This window comes from Bactrocera neohumeralis, chromosome 3 (genome assembly GCF_024586455.1).
Source record: "Bactrocera neohumeralis isolate Rockhampton chromosome 3, APGP_CSIRO_Bneo_wtdbg2-racon-allhic-juicebox.fasta_v2, whole genome shotgun sequence".
In the NCBI taxonomy this organism is placed as follows: domain Eukaryota; kingdom Metazoa; phylum Arthropoda; class Insecta; order Diptera; family Tephritidae; genus Bactrocera; species Bactrocera neohumeralis.
This window is the reverse complement of record NC_065920.1, coordinates 4,160,140-4,178,173: the sequence shown is the minus strand read 5'-3', so window position 1 is coordinate 4,178,173 and position 18,034 is coordinate 4,160,140. Positions and strand designations below refer to the sequence as shown.

Below are 18,034 nucleotides of genomic sequence, written 5' to 3'. Positions count from 1 at the left end.
AGGCATCGTTGAATTAATACTCTCACTGAATTTGTACCACCCAAAAGGAAACGTCTGAAACCCTACAAAGGAAAAGAAGCGAGTTCATTTCATTTTTTTTTTTATTATAATTTATAACAAACTTCATCAAAATGTGAGGTCTTACTTTATAACCAATTTTGTTTTAAAATATTTAATTTAAATCTTTAATTCATTTAAAAACTCCGTAACCTCCAACATATCGTCGTTATGCAAACTCTGCTCTTTTGCCGCATTATTTAAACGCTGAGCTGCAGCGCCCAAATCTTTCTTCCATTCTACTATACTTTTGTACTTTTCATTATTTGAACAATAAATAATCTCATTTATATCCTCGTCCAGCTTATAACAACAAACCGCTTTGAAAGCACTGCGTAGTTGTAGTAAAGCTTCGTCTCGCAACGCTTCATCACGACAAACCAAATTCAATATGAATAAACCTTTATCGCCAATAATTGACTTAATGTTATTTAGCACTGCCGGTTCAAGAAAACTTTTTGGCGGACAACTCATGCCAAGCGAAAGATCTTTGCTGTCAACATCGAACAGCACGGCGTTGAATTTGATCTCTATAAAAATATATTATTTCAAAAAAAAAAAAAAAAGTGATGCATATTTTATCAAAGTCCAGTTTACCTTCATTTCTGCAAGTTTCTAAAAAAGACAGGCCGTCATCGATTATTACATGAAATCGATTATCTTGCTTTAATTCAAAATACTGTTCTGCCACTTCCAGCATGATGGGATCTATTTCAACTGCTGTCAACCGCACACTCCTGTTATAATTAATCATTTTACAAAATATGAATAGCGATTATTAAAACCCCTAACTTACGGCACAGCTGCATGTAGAAAACTGCAGAGACCACCACCGCCTAGGCCCACCACTACCACATCTTTGACCTCATTGGCAGCATTTTTTTGACCAATAGCCAATTGTACACCGGCAGACATATATAAGTGATGTTGACATGCCAAATACCCGAAATCAATTTTCTTACGCTCCTTTTTACCCTTCAGTTTTACTGCAAACATAAAAAATAATTAATTAATTAATTAAACAGTACAACTTTTGCGCCTACTTGTCTTGACCAAAGCTTCTGATTGTACTACAAATTGATTACTGAGGAAGATCAGACGCCGAAATAATTTTCCATCGTTACCCTCCACCTCCTCAATTCTAAATTCGCCGGATATTTGGGAAAAACCACTTACTAGAGTTTCACGTTTACCAACATCAGCGCCGAGCGATAGGAAAGGAATCTGTAAAGCAGAGCAATTAGTTAACTATAAGTATATTTTATTATTCATATTGATTACCAACCTGTTCCGTTAGACCAATAGGCGCTAGGCTCTTGATGCTGTCTGCAAGTTCACCCTTAACGGTGTCCAATGACACATATTCCTGATCTCGATGAAGTGTCACAACTGCTAGGCGCTGAAATTTCGCGGAACTCTGTAATTTTTTGCGGCCCTGAGTTGTGGCAAAGAGCCATTCAATCTCTCTGTAAAGCAAATGATTGGAAGGTTTAAAATGGTAAAGCAAGTAAGTTTTTGTATTACTAGTGGATTTTACCTGCCCTGAGGTACTATGAATGCGGCAAATTTACCTAGACCCCTTGCCGCTGGTTGATCCAGGACATGAACTGTATAACGTGGCGTAGATTCGCCAGGTTGACACAAATCCATTACAACCTCATCATGTCCTATAAGACATTGCGAATAAATATTTTTTTGACTCAACAACCTATATAAATTAATAAACCTGCAATATTTGTGCGAGCTAAACCATTGCATATCAACGCCGCTCTTTGCACAGCTGTCACAGCATTTGTCAACTCCTGAGTATTTGGTAAACGTTGCATTTTGTCCTTGCCCAAGCTAAATTCGAGTATCTAAAATTATATAAGTAAATAAATGGACGTAATTTCAAAAAAAAAACAATTGTTTACCGGCATTGGTAATGCCTTGAATTTGGTTGCTATAACAATAAAGACAGGCATTGCCATGACTTCAGGATTATCTGCATTCTTTTCCTGATTGGCACGATCTGCATCGGCACAGTGTACCACACGTAACATAAAACCATTACGTGGGAAATAATCTAAAATGTATTTCAATATATGTTCTTGTAATAGCGTTATACACAAGTAACGCCCACCATTGCTAGAGTAATGAAAGTAAAAAGTATATACGTATAATGTCCAGAAAACATGTTTGTATATCAAAGTATATATGCTTACCGCATTGTACGTTTGATTTCATTGAAGTAGCGTTCCACGGTTGCGTGTACCTCCGGCGTGTCGTCAACAAAAAGCGCATCCAACGTGCCTTTATCTAAAGCAACGGAAAAATATTCGTCCTCAAAAGTCATTTGCGTCGCATCCATTTGCAGAAATTTCATACTCGCACGTTTTTGCGCATTTACCTCTAACATTTTTCTAATTGCCACCGTTGATATATCAATGTTTATTATATTTCTAAAAGAAATCATACGAACAATTTATGTTGGCTCGTACCATACGTAAGCGGATGTCACACTTACCTAAAACCTGAGTCGTACATATCCATACTAAGCTGTGAATTACCACAACCCAGCATTAGAATTTGATCTGTATTCTTTACATATTTGTGTATTTGCTCACATAATTCCAAATATTCGCCATACCTACACGTGTAGAAGAATTATGAAAACCCATTAATTTTACTTGCAAACCGGTGCGCGGTTAATTCACGTAAACAAACCATTCAAAGGCCTTCTCACCACGTTTTGTGAAGAAGGAATTCCAGTATTCTGGTTGCGCGAATTCCTCGTGCGATTTTGGTAACAAATTCATTGCAAATTTTTTAAAAACTGTTTTTTGTTTATCTCACGTGCTAAAATAAAATGTTTAATGATAAAACTTACAACCGAACATGCACAGAAAATCTAGAGCAGCTGTTAATGGAGATGTGCCATAATCGATTAATTCCCACTAAGTTACAGAGTGATGCTTCAAATAAGCGCTAACATTTAAATACTTACATACGTAGTTGTATAGATTTTAAATATAATCAAAGTAAATCACAGAAAGGGCGGATGCATTTGAAGGTATATAAAAAGATTTTATGCATAAATTCATGTTAAGGATCAATGTGGAAATAATAAAAGATACAAAAAATACAGATTCCTAGAAAAGCACACCCTATGTTAATCGAAATTTTATTCAAAAAAAAATTCACATACGACAACAAATATTTGACGTTTAGTGGCAGCGGATAAGAAAAATACTGATTGGCTAAATAATTAAAATTTTAATTAATTAAACTATTGCGATAACGATGGTACATAATAGGATACAAAATAATACGTTTGGTTTTCTTAAGTGCAAAGTTTAAACGAAAATATCCATCTAATTGCCGTACCACATAAAAACAAAAATACTCTTTGCTAGTGAAAGTATTAAAGGGGTGTAGGTGCATGTGTGTGTTTTCTGGAAGTGGCACTTTGTTCAAGTGAAAAGTGCCAAAGCATTCCTTTTGTGGACTACCTTCTTTATTTAAATATTTTGGGCGTATACAACGACATTCTTCTATTACTATATTGACTCCCACATTATCATCCTTAGTACTACAAATGATTTTCGTTAGACAGAGATCTGAAGTAAAAAACGGATAAATGCGTGCAAATGTGAGTCTGATGTTGACGCATGGAGCTAGTGAACCGATTATGTCGCGTCCGGATTACGAGCAAAATGCGCTACATCACGGTTGTTTGTTGGTGTTATTGCGTGGCGTGGGTCCATCCAAGCCACGATCGCTGCAGAAGGCGTTTGATAAGGTTCGCCGCGTCAGCAATGTGAAAATAAATGGCAAGTTACTGCAGTATACAAATGTAATGTTAATATAATTAGCAGATTATTTGCAGACTCGACAGGTATTACACGTGATATTTGGGTACGCTACATACATGACCATCCGGTAGAAAATAATGATTGGGGTGATTTTCAAACACACCGTCGTCTTCTAGGTTTAATTACTATTGGCAAATTTGAAAATCAAACAGAATTAAATGAGCTTTGTAGGCAGCATGAATCGCTCAAAGTTCGCTACAGTGGTACGCTGTACGACTCACGTGCAATATTTTTCGGTCCATCATCACCACACGTTGCGGAAAACATTAATTCCGCCGGTGGCGATCAACAATTCACGGATGCAAGCAACCTTACCTTTCATGATAGTGTTAATTTAAATTCTAACAGTGTAACGAATCATTGTCCTAGACTTGAAGAGGAATATACTACACCCTCCAATTTTAAGGCGCAAGCGTTTTTCTATCGCGAACAAGATTCTTGTAGTGATTTAGAATCACACATAGCTGAGTTCATACATGCGCTATTTTGGGTGCTGGAATCAAAGCGTTTGGATAGATCGCGTGAAAAAGTAGAAAAAGTTAGTTTACTATTAGCACCTTTTGAAAAACGCGATTTTGTTGGTCTGGATATGGATTCACGCAGTAATCGCAAACGCTGTGTTGGCCGTGTCACTAAGAATTTGGCGGATCTATCGTTACAAGCTGGTCTAGTAGTAGACGCGCTAGGTTTATACCATAGCGCCTGCGAAACTTTACGTGCCATAGGCGATTTATTATGGGTGGGCGCTTCGGAAGAAGGCTTGTGTTCAGCATCAGCAATACTTTTATATCCACATTTACGTGAAAGCGAAACGTTACATCGAAACATTTCCTTACAGGATGGTAAGTGTTTATTTGTATGAACGATCGCTTTACATATCAATAATACATGATATTGATTTTAGGCCCATCACCTTTGCGTAGCACACCCGAAAAATGGCGAGCCAGCGATGCAACAGTCAAAGTGCATGCGCCCGAACATCAACATAATTCGCACCCAGACGCTCAAGGCATGGCATCTACGGTTCAAATGACCTCGGCATCGTCGTCTTGTTCTTCAGTATCTTCCCTTTTAACAAATTCCTCAACTTCCGGTACACCATCATCGTCATCTTCTACATCGACTATCTCCGCGGCGCAGCATGGTGCGCGTGCAAGTGAATTGCCAAGCAACATACTGAAACCAGACGAACTTCACAGTTATTACAGGCGTGCAATTATAAATTATAGTAAATATGGTACTGCCGCTGTAATCGAGACTGAGGCGGCGTTAAAGGCAGCGCGTATTTCGATTGAGCAAAATCGGCCATTAGATGTGGCTATGTTTCTGCAAAATATACTCTATTTAAATGTGAGCATGAGCGAACAGGAGCGTATAAAACTTTTCGAAGTGCTTACCGATTTGTATAACCAAATCGGCTATCGACGTAAAGCGGCCTTCTTTCAGCGCCGAGCAGCACTTAAGTATGTACAACAAGGCAATCCGAATCCCGATTGGTCGCAGACATATCGGTTAATGTTGGAAAGCTTTTCCGGGTATTTACTTTCGCTCGATCCAATGGAGGTGATCGATAATGCCGCCGGTTGGCCAGCTTTACAAATAGATTTGCTGCAAGGTGTTATCGCAGCGGCGCGCCGCCTAGGCCAATCTGCGTTAGCTACACGTCACATGACTTTCTTGCTGCAAACACAGTGGGCGCATATGACTTCAACGGAGCAGAGTGAATTGTCTGTGCAATTACAGAATTTAAGTGCGCAATGTGAAGGTTCACCTGTGCCTCTGGTGCTGGAAAACGGCACTGTCATACCGCCAGCCAATCTAACGGATTTACCCTATTGCATGGACTTGGTTGTGCGCGATTTGCCGGCACATCTGCGGCCGCAGCGAATAAAAATCGTCAAAGCAGATAGTGGACCTTTCCTATTCACACCCATACATCTAAATTCGATGGATAGACGTGAAAAGAAAAAGGAAAAGAATAAAATATGTGAGTCTTACATAATAGCCTATTTTTAATTTGGTATATATTTCTGGTAAAACATTTGTTTTTAGCTTTTCTCTGGGTGCAAAACAATCTAAGCGAGATAACACTGCGGTTGCGCAATCCATTGCCATTCGAGTTGACTGTCAGCGATATGCGTCTGTTAACCAACGGCATAGTTTTTGAATCGCTACCACAAACGGTAATCTTACAACCGCATGTACCAACCACTGTGACTCTACATGGCACTCCTATCGAAGTGGGCCAATTAGAGATACAGGGCTACAGCACGCATGCGCTGGGCGTCAAGTCCAATTGTCGCTTGAAAAACATGCGTGGACGTAAATTCCCGCCCAATTATCTAGTGGATGTGATACCGGCATTGCCGCGAATTTCCGTAAAGACCTCGTTGCCACAAACGGCGACATTTAGCCAATTAGCAAGTTCCGACATTGTTATAACATCCGCCAGTTTAACATTGTACAACGGCGAGTCATCAACTTGCATTGTAACCATTACAAATGACAGTTCGCTACCAGTGGAACATTTGGAGATAAGCATCAATTCGAATGTGGAACAAGAAGTACAGAAAAAAATTTTCATTATCGATGAAAAAGACTTGCAAGTGAGTATACACATGATTAAATACGCAGAATTATACCAAAAGCATTAATTTGAAACAAATTTTCAATCAACAGTCAAAACTTCCCATACAACCCAATAGCTCAATCGATTTTACGGTGCATATATATGGCGAAGCGGACTTCATCTGTCCCATAGTAAGTCAACGCGCCGCCTCAGTGCATTCTAATAGCACAGTGACAGCTGCTTTGCAAGCAGATTATGCGGGCGGCACAATGGGTGCTGGACCGTATTCATTGCAATACTCGACACTTTCATCATCGGGTCACGCGAGCTTACCTTCACGTGTTAGTTCGCCCAATCAACAGCAAACGTCATATAATCGTCGCAATGATCCAAATAATCTAAGTTTTCGCTCCTCAACGTCGGGCGGCGCACCGTCATTGGCAGCGTTGAGTTTGCCACCTGCAGGTACACAGGGCAGCACTCATGGCTATGGACAACATGTGGAAGCACAGTTTCGTGTGAAATATTCCGGTGGTGAGGCCATGCAACAGGGCTATTGTCGTCAATGTGCAATATCGTTTAACATTGAATTGTTGCCGAGCGCGCAAATAACCAGCTGGGATGTGCTACCTGCAGAAATGTAAATATATGTCCATTTTAATATGTTTATAATATATAAAACACGAAACTTTTAGTCCTTCGCAGTTCTATTTAGTGCTGGATGTGTCCAATTTGACAGCACAAGAAATGTCACTCAATTACACTAACAACAAGAGTATACTGATTGAAGCCAAAGAGAGTTGCCGTGTGCCAATACCAGTCGACCGTTGCTCATTAGAGCAAGTAGTGGCCGCACGTGAAGCTGAATATGCTGAGAATATGGAGAAAGGTACGCACGTGTATTTATAAAATATGCTCAATGAAATGTAAATAACCAAACAACGTTCATCTACAATTTGCAGACCTTTGCTATCGCACCCAACTGCTCTCTTTCAGTGACAGTATTAGTAAATTATGTTCGGAACACATAGCAGAGCGTGTGAAAATCAGTTGGTTGCTCACCGGCACCGACATACAGGGCATAGCATCATTACACGGCATCGTGCTGACATCAGCCATGATCGATTTGACAACCGTGTCACCGCTTCAATGGAGTAAGAGTGAAGGCGTTTCTAACACCATAGAAGCTAAATTAAATATATATAAATTTTTTGTATATTTTTAAAGCGGTGTCATTCCAAAACACACCCGTCCAACCGCAATCGGAAATTGTCTGCGCCGCCGGGCAGAGCGCCATTTTGAATGTTAGCGTAAGCAATCAATCGGCGCAACCGCTACGTAACCTTGTGCTCACCATCAAATTCTACCAAGATTACTTAAATGGCATGGAAAATTACAATTTAGATACACGCGTTGCCATATCCGGTCCGAGCAGGTAAGTGGAAGCTTTGGTTATATGAAAGTCATGACTACCCTTTTTTTCCCAACAGAGTCTCAATACCGCTTCTACAAAAACACGCACAAATTCAACACGAATGTACCGCAATCTTTTTCACTCCTGGTCGCTTCAAGGCAAGCATCCAATGCTGCTCCAAGCCACAACAGACCTCAACTCAATCAGCTCGTGGCCAATTGTTAGATCACAAAATGCCCGCTGTACAAGTCAACGACATTGTTGGCAGCGCAGCTAGTTATCATGAACAACAGGAGCACATCTGGAAATTCATACCGCCTATTGAAGTTACCGTTATCGAGCAATAATGCAATACATATATGCATAGTTAAAATAGTATTTATAGGTAAAAAGTCTACAACGGTTGTGCCCAACAACTGGATGTTGCTGCGTTGTTTGTTGGCTTTGCGCGCTGTTCAGACAGTTAAGCTTTCGCATTTGCACGCAGAATTACGATGAAATATGTCATCATTTGGATGCGCTGCTTTAAAAGCGCATCTTTAAAACCCGCTTATTGTTTATATATATATATACATATGTACATATGAATTTTTTTCTTATTTCAGTTGAAAACGATTAGAAAATTAAAATAAGCGAGCTATACGATTATCAATATGCCTGGATGCGCGTAGAAGTAATTGTCTTCATAAAAAACAAAAACAGTTAAAAAATATATAGAAAAACTACTACTGCTCTTCATTTCTTTTGTTATCAGAATTGTGATTTGGTTAACGTTAATTTAGTTATTTGTTACTACTATTAATAGATATTGAAATTTCGGTTTTAAGCTGTAAAATTTAATTGAAAAATGTTTGTGAAGCGCGTCAATTACTTGTCCAGCAGTAGTTTAGCTCGTAGAGAATAATAACCAACATCCAATTGTTAAAACAAGGCTTGTTTTGTATATATTAAAAATATCGGGTGATTTTTTAAGAGCTTGATAACTTTTTTTAAAAAAAAACGCATAAAATTTGCAAAATCTCATCGGTTCTTTATTTGAAACGTTAGATTGGTTCATGACATTTACTTTTTGAAGATAATTTCATTTAAATGTTGACCGCGGCTGCGTCTTAGGTGGTCCATTCGGAAAGTCCAATTTTGGGCAACTTTTTCGAGCATTTCGGCCGGAATAGCCCGAATTTCTTCGGAAATGTTGTCTTCCAAAGCTGGAATAGTTGCTGGCTTATTTCTGTAGACTTTAGACTTGACGTAGCCCCACAAAAAATAGTCTAAAGGCGTTAAATCGCATGATCTTGGTGGCCAACTTACGGGTCCATTTCTTGAGATGAATTGTTCTCCGAAGTTTTCCCTCAAAATGGCCATAGAATCGCGAGCTGTGTGGCATGTAGCGCCATCTTGTTGAAACCACATGTCAACCAAGTTCAGTTCTTCCATTTTTGGCAACAAAAAGTTTGTTAGCATCGAACGATAGCGATCGCCATTCACCGTAACGTTGCGTCCAACAGCATCTTTGAAAAAATACGGTCCAATGATTCCACCAGCGTACAAACCACACCAAACAGTGCATTTTTCGGGATGCATGGGCAGTTCTTGAACGGCTTCTGGTTGCTCTTCACCCCAAATGCGGCAATTTTGCTTATTTACGTAGCCATTCAACCAGAAATGAGCCTCACCGCTGAACAAAATTTGTCGATAAAAAAGCGGATTTTCTGCCAACTTTTCTAGGGCCCATTCACTGAAAATTCGACGTTGTGGCAGATCGTTCGGCTTCAGTTCTTGCACGAGCTGTATTTTATACGGTTTTACACCAAGATCTTTGCGTAAAATCTTCCATGTGGTCGAATAACACAAACCCAATTGCTGCGAACGGCGACGAATCGACATTTCACGGTCTTCAGCCACACTCTCAGAAACAGACGCAATATTCTCTTCTGTACGCACTGTACGCATTCGTGTGGTTGGTTTAATGTCCAATAAAGTAAACTGAGTGCGAAACTTGGTCACAATCGCATTAATTGTTTGCTCACTTGGTCGATTATGTAGACCATAAATCGGACCTAAAGCGCGAAACACATTTTGAACCGAACACTGATTTTGGTAATAAAATTCAATGATTTGCAAGCGTTGCTCGTTAGTAAGTCTATTCATGATGAAATGTCAAAGCATACTGAGCATCTTTCTCTTTGACACCATGTCTGAAATCCCACGTGATCTGTCAAATACTAATGCATGAAAATCCTAACCTCAAAAAAATCACCCGATATATAAATCTGTATATCATTAATACATTATTATTCTGGCTGAACTCTATAAATTAAACAAATTTCTTAATTTTGCTGCGAATAAACGTTTTGTTATTAATTTGGTTTTTGTATTTTTTTTTGCGCATACAATCTTGTGACCAGCTGGCAACTGCAGCGTTACCAGACGTCAAGTTAATGTCAACTATGACAGAAGAGTTTAAGCAAATCATTAAATAAAATGTATGTTATCACAACCTCATTCATATATGTACATATGTATGTATTTCCTTATATGCAGACGAAAAATTATGTACGGTGGTGTACTAAACGGTAGAAAAATTAAAATTCTGACAGATGAAAGTGAAATTTTGACATATTTCGTGGTGAATTTGAATGTCAGAACTTTGCAGCTCAAGAACTGGGTAAAAATTTTAAAGTCTATAAATGTGAATACAGAGATGCGTTCACGAAAAAATTAATTAAAATTAATCGCTATAAAAAAAAAACAAAATTATATGTAACTCTTAAGTCGGAGATTATAATATTAGTTAGTAAAAATTAATGTATTAATATTATCTTCAGAACGAGAAAGGCTACTGTTTGTTAGAAATTGGTGTAATAATAATGCAGGACTAAGCATTAGCTGAATTTCAATTGTCAAAATTTTACTTTCACTTTCCATAGTAAAACTTTTTACCATATTTGAACACAGAGAAAAAAGTGGCCGTTTGGCACACGGCCTAATGAAACAAAGAATATATTAATACTTTATGATAGTAACAATTGAAGATGAGGAATATTAATATATTTATGTAGCAAATGCTTTTAGACAGTATATTATTTAAATACTATTTGAACAATAAACAAATTTTTGTTTAGTAGGGGCAATCAAATGCAGGGTGACTCATTTTTTTGTTTGTTTTTGACACATTAATAAAAAATGTTGTAATAATAGGAAGTTTGAAAAAATTTTTATAATTAAAGTATTCTTAATAAGAAGTTTAAACTTTCTATGGAACTTTGTATAATTTGCAACTAAAATAATTAATTTAATTAAAATGCAATGTTTGCAAAACATAAAGTTTATGCAAAAGAATATTTAAAACATTCATTTAGTATTGTGTAAATCGTTGTTTAAACAGTCGATAAAACTAATCTCCTTAAGTAACAACGGTTATTATCTACAAGTGTCTTACACCTATTACTTACCCAACAACTTAATCTTGTTTATCCAGGCGATAACTTCTGGAAGTAAAACTACTGATAAGAAAGTGAATGGAGGAATATCAAGTATTTAAGAATAGTACATATGTATGTATGTCTTTATTAAATGATTATAATATTTTGCCTTTTGCGTTTCAATATACAATTGCGAATAGCAACTTATCTCTAAATCAATTTGCTAACATATAGGAAATGAAATTTTTAGAGAACACAAAGATATGACTTTTTCACAGAAAATCTCATTCATACATGAAATATCCACTATTGTGTGGATTTGGAAAACTCGGTTTAAATTATCTAACATCTACAGATACGCGACAATACTTAGTCCTCCTTCTTTTCGGCTGCCGATTTCGGCGTATTTTCGATAGCCGCCTTTTCTGCTTGTTGCTCTGACGCAGGTGCCGCAGCTTCAAGTCTCTTTTTCGACGCTTCTTCCTCCATTTCTCCGGAGAAACCAAATTCATTTACACGCTTGTAATCAACGCGATATTGCCAGCGCTGATACAAGAATACGAAGAATATAATATCATCACGGAAACACCCCAACCTATACATAGTAGGCATTTTGATCACAAAAGCAAATATATCATCTATAAATGTGTTCAGGAATTTATATGTCATCATACGCCACGGCAAATGTGCTACGGACTTTAGTTTATAGTTGATGAACAACTGAGGCGTCATCATAATGAAGCCAAATGTTAGGAGGTAACCATACAGCATATTCAGCACAAATGAATACCATCCCTTGTGCTGGTTATACACTAAAGAGTAGATGAAATATCCAATTAGCAGTGGGAAACATGCCCAGCCTAGATATTTGAAGGCAAGATTGTCATATTCCTTTGTATTACTGTCCGCATATGAACCTTTGTCTTGGAAACTAATTTTCGGGAGTATGCCCAAAATTTTCTGGTCAGTGTTGTAATCGATATCGACAACCTTGTGGATTTTCCAAATTTCAATGCCTAAACCAATAAAGCATGAAACTCGAATCATGAAATTGGTTTCATTGTCCAGAACGTAAAGTAGCACAATTAACGACTGAAATACTCCAAAGAAGACGGAGCGCACTGAAAGGCCTTCCAGCGACTTACGGTTGTTCCAGAACTGTATATCGTTTTTGAAAGCCAACAACTCGAACACTGAATGCAAAATTGATATAGCAATAGTGAGTCCCAGCAAATATATATTTGTGTCAAGGAGTGTTTCTTTCAATGAATCTTGATCTTCATCCGACTCCTAAATAATTAATGTTTATATTATATATGTATGCATATATGTATACAAATTTTTAATTTGCAAACTTACCTCAGGAGCACCAGCTGTCATAAGTTCTCCGAGCATATTTCCACCCCATTTGTTTTTCATCTGTTGTGCGGCATATAATTGCCATTTGAACATACTCAAAGGTTGGAAAGTTATATGTAAATCTAAATCCGGAGTGGTTTCATTTATTGGGAAATATTCACGTTGCAAATTCCAGTAATCATTGATAAATACAATTGGCAAATACGTTTTACCACCATCTACAAACTTGACGTACTCATCTAAAGGTGGTGGTACCGTACCCGCAGCCCAATTGGTTTGATCTACCACTAAGTTTATAGTTATATTTGGATGCCAATGTGAGACTATGGTATCTTTAAGGTTTGCTTGTTCCAGCTCTTTAGCCAATCTTTCCTTCTCTCCTCCCAGAAGATTATAGTTGCGATTAACGCGTATCCGCTTGTATTTATTAAGAATTTTGTGTTGGTAACCCATCATTCCTTTTTTCGCATAATTATCTGCGTCCGGGTTAGGACTCTCTCCAGCACGTGTAACAAACGTATGCAAATAAATGCTGCCATTGTTCATCAACGACTTGGATGCTTTTACTTTTAAGCTATGCGTATAAATACCATCATGTTTTGGTCCCGATGACCAATCGCCATATACTAGATCTTCTTGTAACCATATTAAATTCGATTTTTGTTTGAAGTCTACATCATCAGAATGTTCCGACAGCCAAACATGCAAATCAAAAAGAGTACCGTTTTCGAAGTAATTCCATGCGTTCACACGCGGAGCAAGATTTTTAGCTTTTTGCTCACTTGCTTCATTAGTTGCTTGTTGAGGTCGGCGGAAAAATGAACTTATGAAATAAATTATAAGAGCACGTAATATCAATGATTTTGTCATTGCAAAGAAAGACTCCATTTTAGTGGGTTGCCGTTGTTGTTGTTGATCTTGATTGTTGGGGCCAGCAACACCATCAGCTGCTGGTGCCAGCTAAGTAGGTTTCCAAAATTATAAACCATTAAATAATATATAATCTTTAATTAGTACTGATTTCTTACCTCGCCATTTCCCTGCGCAGCTGGTTGCGGCTGTGCGTCAGTTGACATTTTATACAAATAAACTTTTAAGGCGAAACTTCTAAGATATGTGTCAGTAACGGTGTTCTTCAATTGGAGAAGTTCTGAACAAATGCCTCCTCTGGATATTTGTGTACGATTTTCTTACCACATGACCTTTTAAGTTAATTTTTTTCAATCAATTCTCACGACTATGCAAAAATGATGTGGAAAAAATTTGACTTTTATAATGGGCAGTGCTACCAATTTAAAAAGGCAAAGAATCTTATTAGAGTTGCCATCCATTTATGTAAATAAACTTAACTGGATTCTTCATAGCTGTTACATATTTGCTCTGTTGAAAATTAAAAGGTACAAATTTAATTACAGTAGAATAATCTCTAAAGGTTTCTGCAAAAATATATACAAAGAATTACAAAGTTAACACAACTCATTCAAATAATTGTTAAGACGTCGAACAATACATATGTATATCAATAGTAAATTGTGAACGAGACATATTTTCATTAACTTGGCAGCACTTGGAGTAAAGTGTCAGAAAATTTCCTGCCATATTAAAAAATTTCCCTTTTGATTTCTTTTCTAGCATTTCTCTACACGTTTCTGGAGGTAAGCTCATTTCTGTTTGGAAAATTTGTGTTTTAATATTAGATTTTACACAATAATAATAAATTATATATTTTTCATACATTCGAAAATCACGTGAGGAGATTGTGTTTTGTTTTTAGCATTATTTTACGTATGAAGTGAAAAAGTTTGCACGATTCTTATTCTAACCTATAAACTCACACGTCACAACTCGTTTTGCCATGATCCGAAATCAAGCCGCAATTCTTTGTTTGTGTTTTTACAGATAGACGAGCAAAATGCAGATTTTCGTCAAAACCTTAACTGGTAAGACCATCACCTTAGAGGTCGAGCCTTCTGACACCATCGAAAATGTCAAAGCTAAAATCCAAGACAAAGAGGGTATCCCCCCAGATCAACAGCGTTTGATCTTCGCCGGAAAACAATTGGAAGATGGTCGTACCTTGTCCGACTACAACATCCAAAAGGAGTCAACCCTCCATTTGGTTCTGCGTCTTCGTGGTGGTATCATTGAACCTTCCTTGCGTATCTTGGCACAAAAATACAATTGCGATAAGGTAATCTGCCGCAAGTGCTACGCTCGCCTGCACCCACGTGCAACAAACTGTCGCAAGAAGAAGTGTGGACACACCAACAACTTGCGCCCCAAGAAGAAGTTGAAGTAGACCACTGGAATATGGAAAATTTCGTCGTTTGCGGAGAGTGTTGGGGGGAGAAATGCGTACAAACAAACGCATTCTCCTTTTATTTTTTCTATGTGTACATCAGCTATGTATGAATTGAAGTGAAAATTTTACTTTGAAATTTGCGAAATAAAACAAAAACCACGAATATTTTTTTTTGTTTTTATTCCGAGAGTTGGAGAGAACATTTGTATTTGTTTGCCTCTATTTCCTGATTTTGTTGTGCTCGAATTCATAACTCCGAAATAGGAGCACTCAAAAATACAATAATAGAGACCTGAGGTTCGGCGATACTCTGAAAAGATGAGGGGGCTATAGACGCAGGGTAAACCTTGCTTTTAAATATTTCGATTTAATAATCTGGATCACAAATATCCATTTTGTATAGTATGTATGTATGTATGTATGTATGTATATAAAGCTTTTAACTCCAAAACAAAAAATTTGTAGAGTTAGTTCTACCCATCTTCCAAGAAAAATAAAATCTAGTGTTTGGAAATCGCTGTACTACTTCCTCGGTTTTTCTCGGTGAGGATATTTCGTATAAATATTTTTATCCCAAAATCTTTAATATTTCGCCGGAACGTCCTCAAACGACGAGCTGAGTCCATTAACCATGTTCTAGTCTCTCAGTTATTGAGATATCGATCTGATATTGTATGCAAGTCCTTTCCTCCCCAAGTAGCTGCTCATTTGTCGGAACCGATATCGGAGTTCTGTAGCATATGTATATGTACATACATAAGTACAAGTATGTAGTTGTCACAAAAACTGATCGTTCAGAATCCACTTGTAACCAAACATATACATTAATATGTTTGTATGTATGTATGAAATATCCGCAGGATGACTCATACATATATGGTACATACATGTGTATAAACAGGAGTGCAGCATCCAACTTCTACACAAAAAGCTCGAGCTATCTATAACACAACGCATCAAGCTTCTACAATAAATAAACAATATAAGTAAACATAATAAGAAATTTGCTACTTCCCAATTTAGTAATCAAGCAATTACACAATCGCAGTGCAATGGCGTTAGTCCAACTTGAACCGCCATACTCAATGCTCGAGTGACGGAAAAAGCTGTTCCGGTCTACCTTTCATGGCCGCCCATTGACGGAAGCTAAAATGTTGCTCCTACGATATACGCCTTAAAAGAATTTGGTGACTTTAGCCATATTTGAACGCAGGTGAATTTTTGCATATTTACTTTTATAATTATGTATTTATGTTATTTAAATAAATATAAAATATTCCAGTTTTCGTGCTCATTTTACTAGTCATCAGCTAACTGTCGTTCATGCCAGGTTTTCTGAGTTGGCAATACCGACGGCAACTGTCATTTTCAGCTGTCCCACTTTTGCATGGAGGGAAAATTGCATGTTGTGAAATAAACAGACGCAAATGAATGTGAAACATTTGTGAAAATAAAACTTTGGCCAAATGATGGTGCATATAGTATGTATGTTTATGCGTACATATACGAATATGTCGTATATATAATTAAAATAAGCAAATTATTATTGACATTTAAACGAACAATTAATATCCGCGATTTATGGGGAATTAGAAAATTTGAAAGCATTTCCTTTAATTTGTTGCATTTTTAACGAACGAAATGCATGAAAGGCGTGCATTATTTATAATATAGTACTATAAGTCTTTGCACTGCTTTTAAGCCCCCAGCGCAGCAACGAAGAAGCGTCAAAATATATGTAGGTAGACCTGTGTTCAATATCGATTCGTCAAATATATAATACATATATTCGTCCTGTCAGAAGTCCTATTAGACAGAAAACGATCATATAAATGAGAGAGAGAGAGTTGCTAATGGGCAATTGCTCTACAAGCCAACAAGCCTATACTTCGAACTGGTTGGGGTTCTGAACGAAATCGAAAGCGATTATGGATTTACATCTACTTATATGATTTATACATAAGTACATATTTACAAATAAACCTAAGTGCATCGTCGAACTCATACAAATGCCCCGATATACATACATATATACATATGTGTGACCAATGATCCAACAAATCGATCCAACTTTTCACAATGGTTTCCAGTACGTGTTCCATCTCTTTCACGCATTTGCCTGAAAGCAAATCCATGGCGGCCATGACCATGCGAAATTCGGTATTTCACAACTTCAAATTTCGGCAATGATGAAATTGTGTTGTATAAGTCCAAAGACATGTCAGCAATGGAACCAGTACTACTAAAACGGTTCATAGTTCACTTTTGGGAAAAAGTATAAACGAAGTAAGAAGTTTTAAGATTTTCAAGATTAAAAAATAATTTCAATAGAAAATAAAAAGGCTGTGAAACATAAATTTCCGTTATTAATATTATTTAGTGTCTTAAATGAAAAAATTAAAAAAAAAAAAAATAAATATTTTCAATAATTAAATATAAAAAATAAATTTTTCATCACAGAAAGAGTTTCACCATGAGGTTTACACGGATTGAGCCCAATCTTGTTGCTTTGGCCGAGAAATATAATGTGAATAAAATGATCTGCCGCAAATGTTATGCTCGTCTGCCGCCGAGGGCCACCAATTGTCGGAAGAAGGACTGTCATTCTAGCGATCTGCGTCCTAAAAAGTTATTGAAGGATTACAAATAAATGCTTAGATATACTGTGGCCAAAACTACCTCTCTATATTTATGAAATGATATACATATGTACATATGTACATGTATAGATATGTTTAAATATCATGTGTAAAATGTAATTGTAAATTATACTACCGTAGATACCACTGGAGGTATTTTTTTACTTTTTTAATAAAATCTTTTAAAATAATTTTTGTTTTATATTTTATATTAAAGAAAGTGTCTATAGGTAGACCCTAAAGTCTCGGGATTTTTAACAATTTGTGAACTGTAATATTAGCTTTGGTAAATTGGACCACAGTAGGGGGTGGCAGCTGTGGTAACATTTTTCTTAGAGAGTGGGCGCGGCTCTACTCTTTGATAGGTTTTATGAACATATCTTACAAACTACCAACGCAGCCAAACGTGCTGGAAACA

The 18,034-nt window shown here is 37.1% G+C and overlaps 4 protein-coding genes and 2 long non-coding RNA genes across 7 annotated transcripts; 3 read left to right on the top strand and 3 right to left on the bottom strand.

The window, feature by feature from the left end:
* Positions 1-83: 83 nt before the first annotated feature.
* LOC126754090 (eEF1A lysine and N-terminal methyltransferase homolog) lies at positions 84-2,952 on the bottom strand. 2 transcript variants are annotated; one of them, XM_050465987.1, is made up of 11 exons: positions 2,764-2,952; positions 2,564-2,686; positions 2,262-2,498; positions 1,971-2,184; positions 1,784-1,913; positions 1,595-1,724; positions 1,343-1,523; positions 1,101-1,281; positions 854-1,043; positions 655-794; positions 84-587 (listed from the first exon to the last, which is right to left on the bottom strand). In XM_050465987.1, the coding sequence occupies exons 1-11, from the start codon at positions 2,853-2,855 to the stop codon at positions 178-180; spliced, it is 2,028 nt and encodes a 675-aa protein (XP_050321944.1). In that variant the 5' UTR covers positions 2,856-2,952; the 3' UTR covers positions 84-177. The 2 variants fall into 2 exon arrangements, with proteins under 2 accessions (XP_050321944.1, XP_050321945.1); XM_050465988.1 differs by having other exon boundaries at positions 2,783-2,882.
* Positions 2,953-3,279: 327 nt separating this feature from the next.
* LOC126754079 (protein brunelleschi) lies at positions 3,280-8,824 on the top strand. The gene is made up of 9 exons (XM_050465967.1): positions 3,280-3,869; positions 3,926-4,753; positions 4,816-5,898; positions 5,964-6,517; positions 6,591-7,120; positions 7,176-7,369; positions 7,443-7,634; positions 7,708-7,915; positions 7,971-8,824. The coding sequence occupies exons 1-9, from the start codon at positions 3,677-3,679 to the stop codon at positions 8,239-8,241; spliced, it is 4,053 nt and encodes a 1,350-aa protein (XP_050321924.1). The 5' UTR covers positions 3,280-3,676; the 3' UTR covers positions 8,242-8,824.
* Positions 8,825-11,430: 2,606 nt separating this feature from the next.
* LOC126754092 (putative lipid scramblase CLPTM1) lies at positions 11,431-13,956 on the bottom strand. Its single transcript, XM_050465990.1, has 3 exons — positions 13,704-13,956; positions 12,676-13,635; positions 11,431-12,606 (listed from the first exon to the last, which is right to left on the bottom strand). The coding sequence occupies exons 1-3, from the start codon at positions 13,749-13,751 to the stop codon at positions 11,686-11,688; spliced, it is 1,929 nt and encodes a 642-aa protein (XP_050321947.1). The 5' UTR covers positions 13,752-13,956; the 3' UTR covers positions 11,431-11,685.
* A 269-nt stretch (positions 13,957-14,225) lies between these two features.
* Positions 14,226-15,142, top strand: LOC126754119 (ubiquitin-60S ribosomal protein L40). The gene is made up of 2 exons (XM_050466030.1): positions 14,226-14,330; positions 14,575-15,142. Exon 2 carries the CDS (start codon positions 14,588-14,590, stop codon positions 14,972-14,974), a length of 387 nt encoding a protein of 128 aa, XP_050321987.1. The 5' UTR covers positions 14,226-14,330; positions 14,575-14,587; the 3' UTR covers positions 14,975-15,142.
* Positions 15,139-16,317, bottom strand: LOC126754122 (uncharacterized). Its single transcript, XR_007666256.1, has 2 exons — positions 16,211-16,317; positions 15,139-16,150 (listed from the first exon to the last, which is right to left on the bottom strand). It is a non-coding gene; the product is annotated as an uncharacterized LOC126754122 (long non-coding RNA).
* LOC126754128 (uncharacterized) lies at positions 16,102-17,807 on the top strand. The gene is made up of 3 exons (XR_007666264.1): positions 16,102-16,190; positions 16,260-17,263; positions 17,438-17,807. It is a non-coding gene; the product is annotated as an uncharacterized LOC126754128 (long non-coding RNA).
* Positions 17,808-18,034: the final 227 nt, after the last annotated feature.

Bases quoted from the DNA above. Each gene is read 5' to 3' on its own strand.
- LOC126754119 (XM_050466030.1), top strand. From the start codon at position 14,588: ATGCAGATTTTCGTCAAAACCTTAACTGGTAAGACCATCACCTTAGAG.
- LOC126754090 (XM_050465987.1), bottom strand. From the start codon at position 2,855: ATGAATTTGTTACCAAAATCGCACGAGGAATTCGCGCAACCAGAATAC. The intron at 1,725-1,783 runs GTTTATTAATTT...AATGTCTTATAG, and splicing joins AGCTCGCACAAATATTGCAG to GACATGATGAGGTTGTAATG. The intron at 588-654 runs GTAAACTGGACT...ATATTTTTATAG, and splicing joins AGAAACTTGCAGAAATGAAG to AGATCAAATTCAACGCCGTG.
- LOC126754092 (XM_050465990.1), bottom strand. From the start codon at position 13,751: ATGTCAACTGACGCACAGCCGCAACCAGCTGCGCAGGGAAATGGCGAG. The intron at 13,636-13,703 runs GTAAGAAATCAG...AAACCTACTTAG, and splicing joins CTGCGCAGGGAAATGGCGAG to CTGGCACCAGCAGCTGATGG. The intron at 12,607-12,675 runs GTAAGTTTGCAA...TTAATTATTTAG, and splicing joins TGACAGCTGGTGCTCCTGAG to GAGTCGGATGAAGATCAAGA.
- LOC126754079 (XM_050465967.1), top strand. From the start codon at position 3,677: ATGCGTGCAAATGTGAGTCTGATGTTGACGCATGGAGCTAGTGAACCG. The intron at 5,899-5,963 runs GTGAGTCTTACA...ATTTGTTTTTAG, and splicing joins AAAGGAAAAGAATAAAATAT to CTTTTCTCTGGGTGCAAAAC. The intron at 7,370-7,442 runs GTACGCACGTGT...TACAATTTGCAG, and splicing joins TGCTGAGAATATGGAGAAAG to ACCTTTGCTATCGCACCCAA.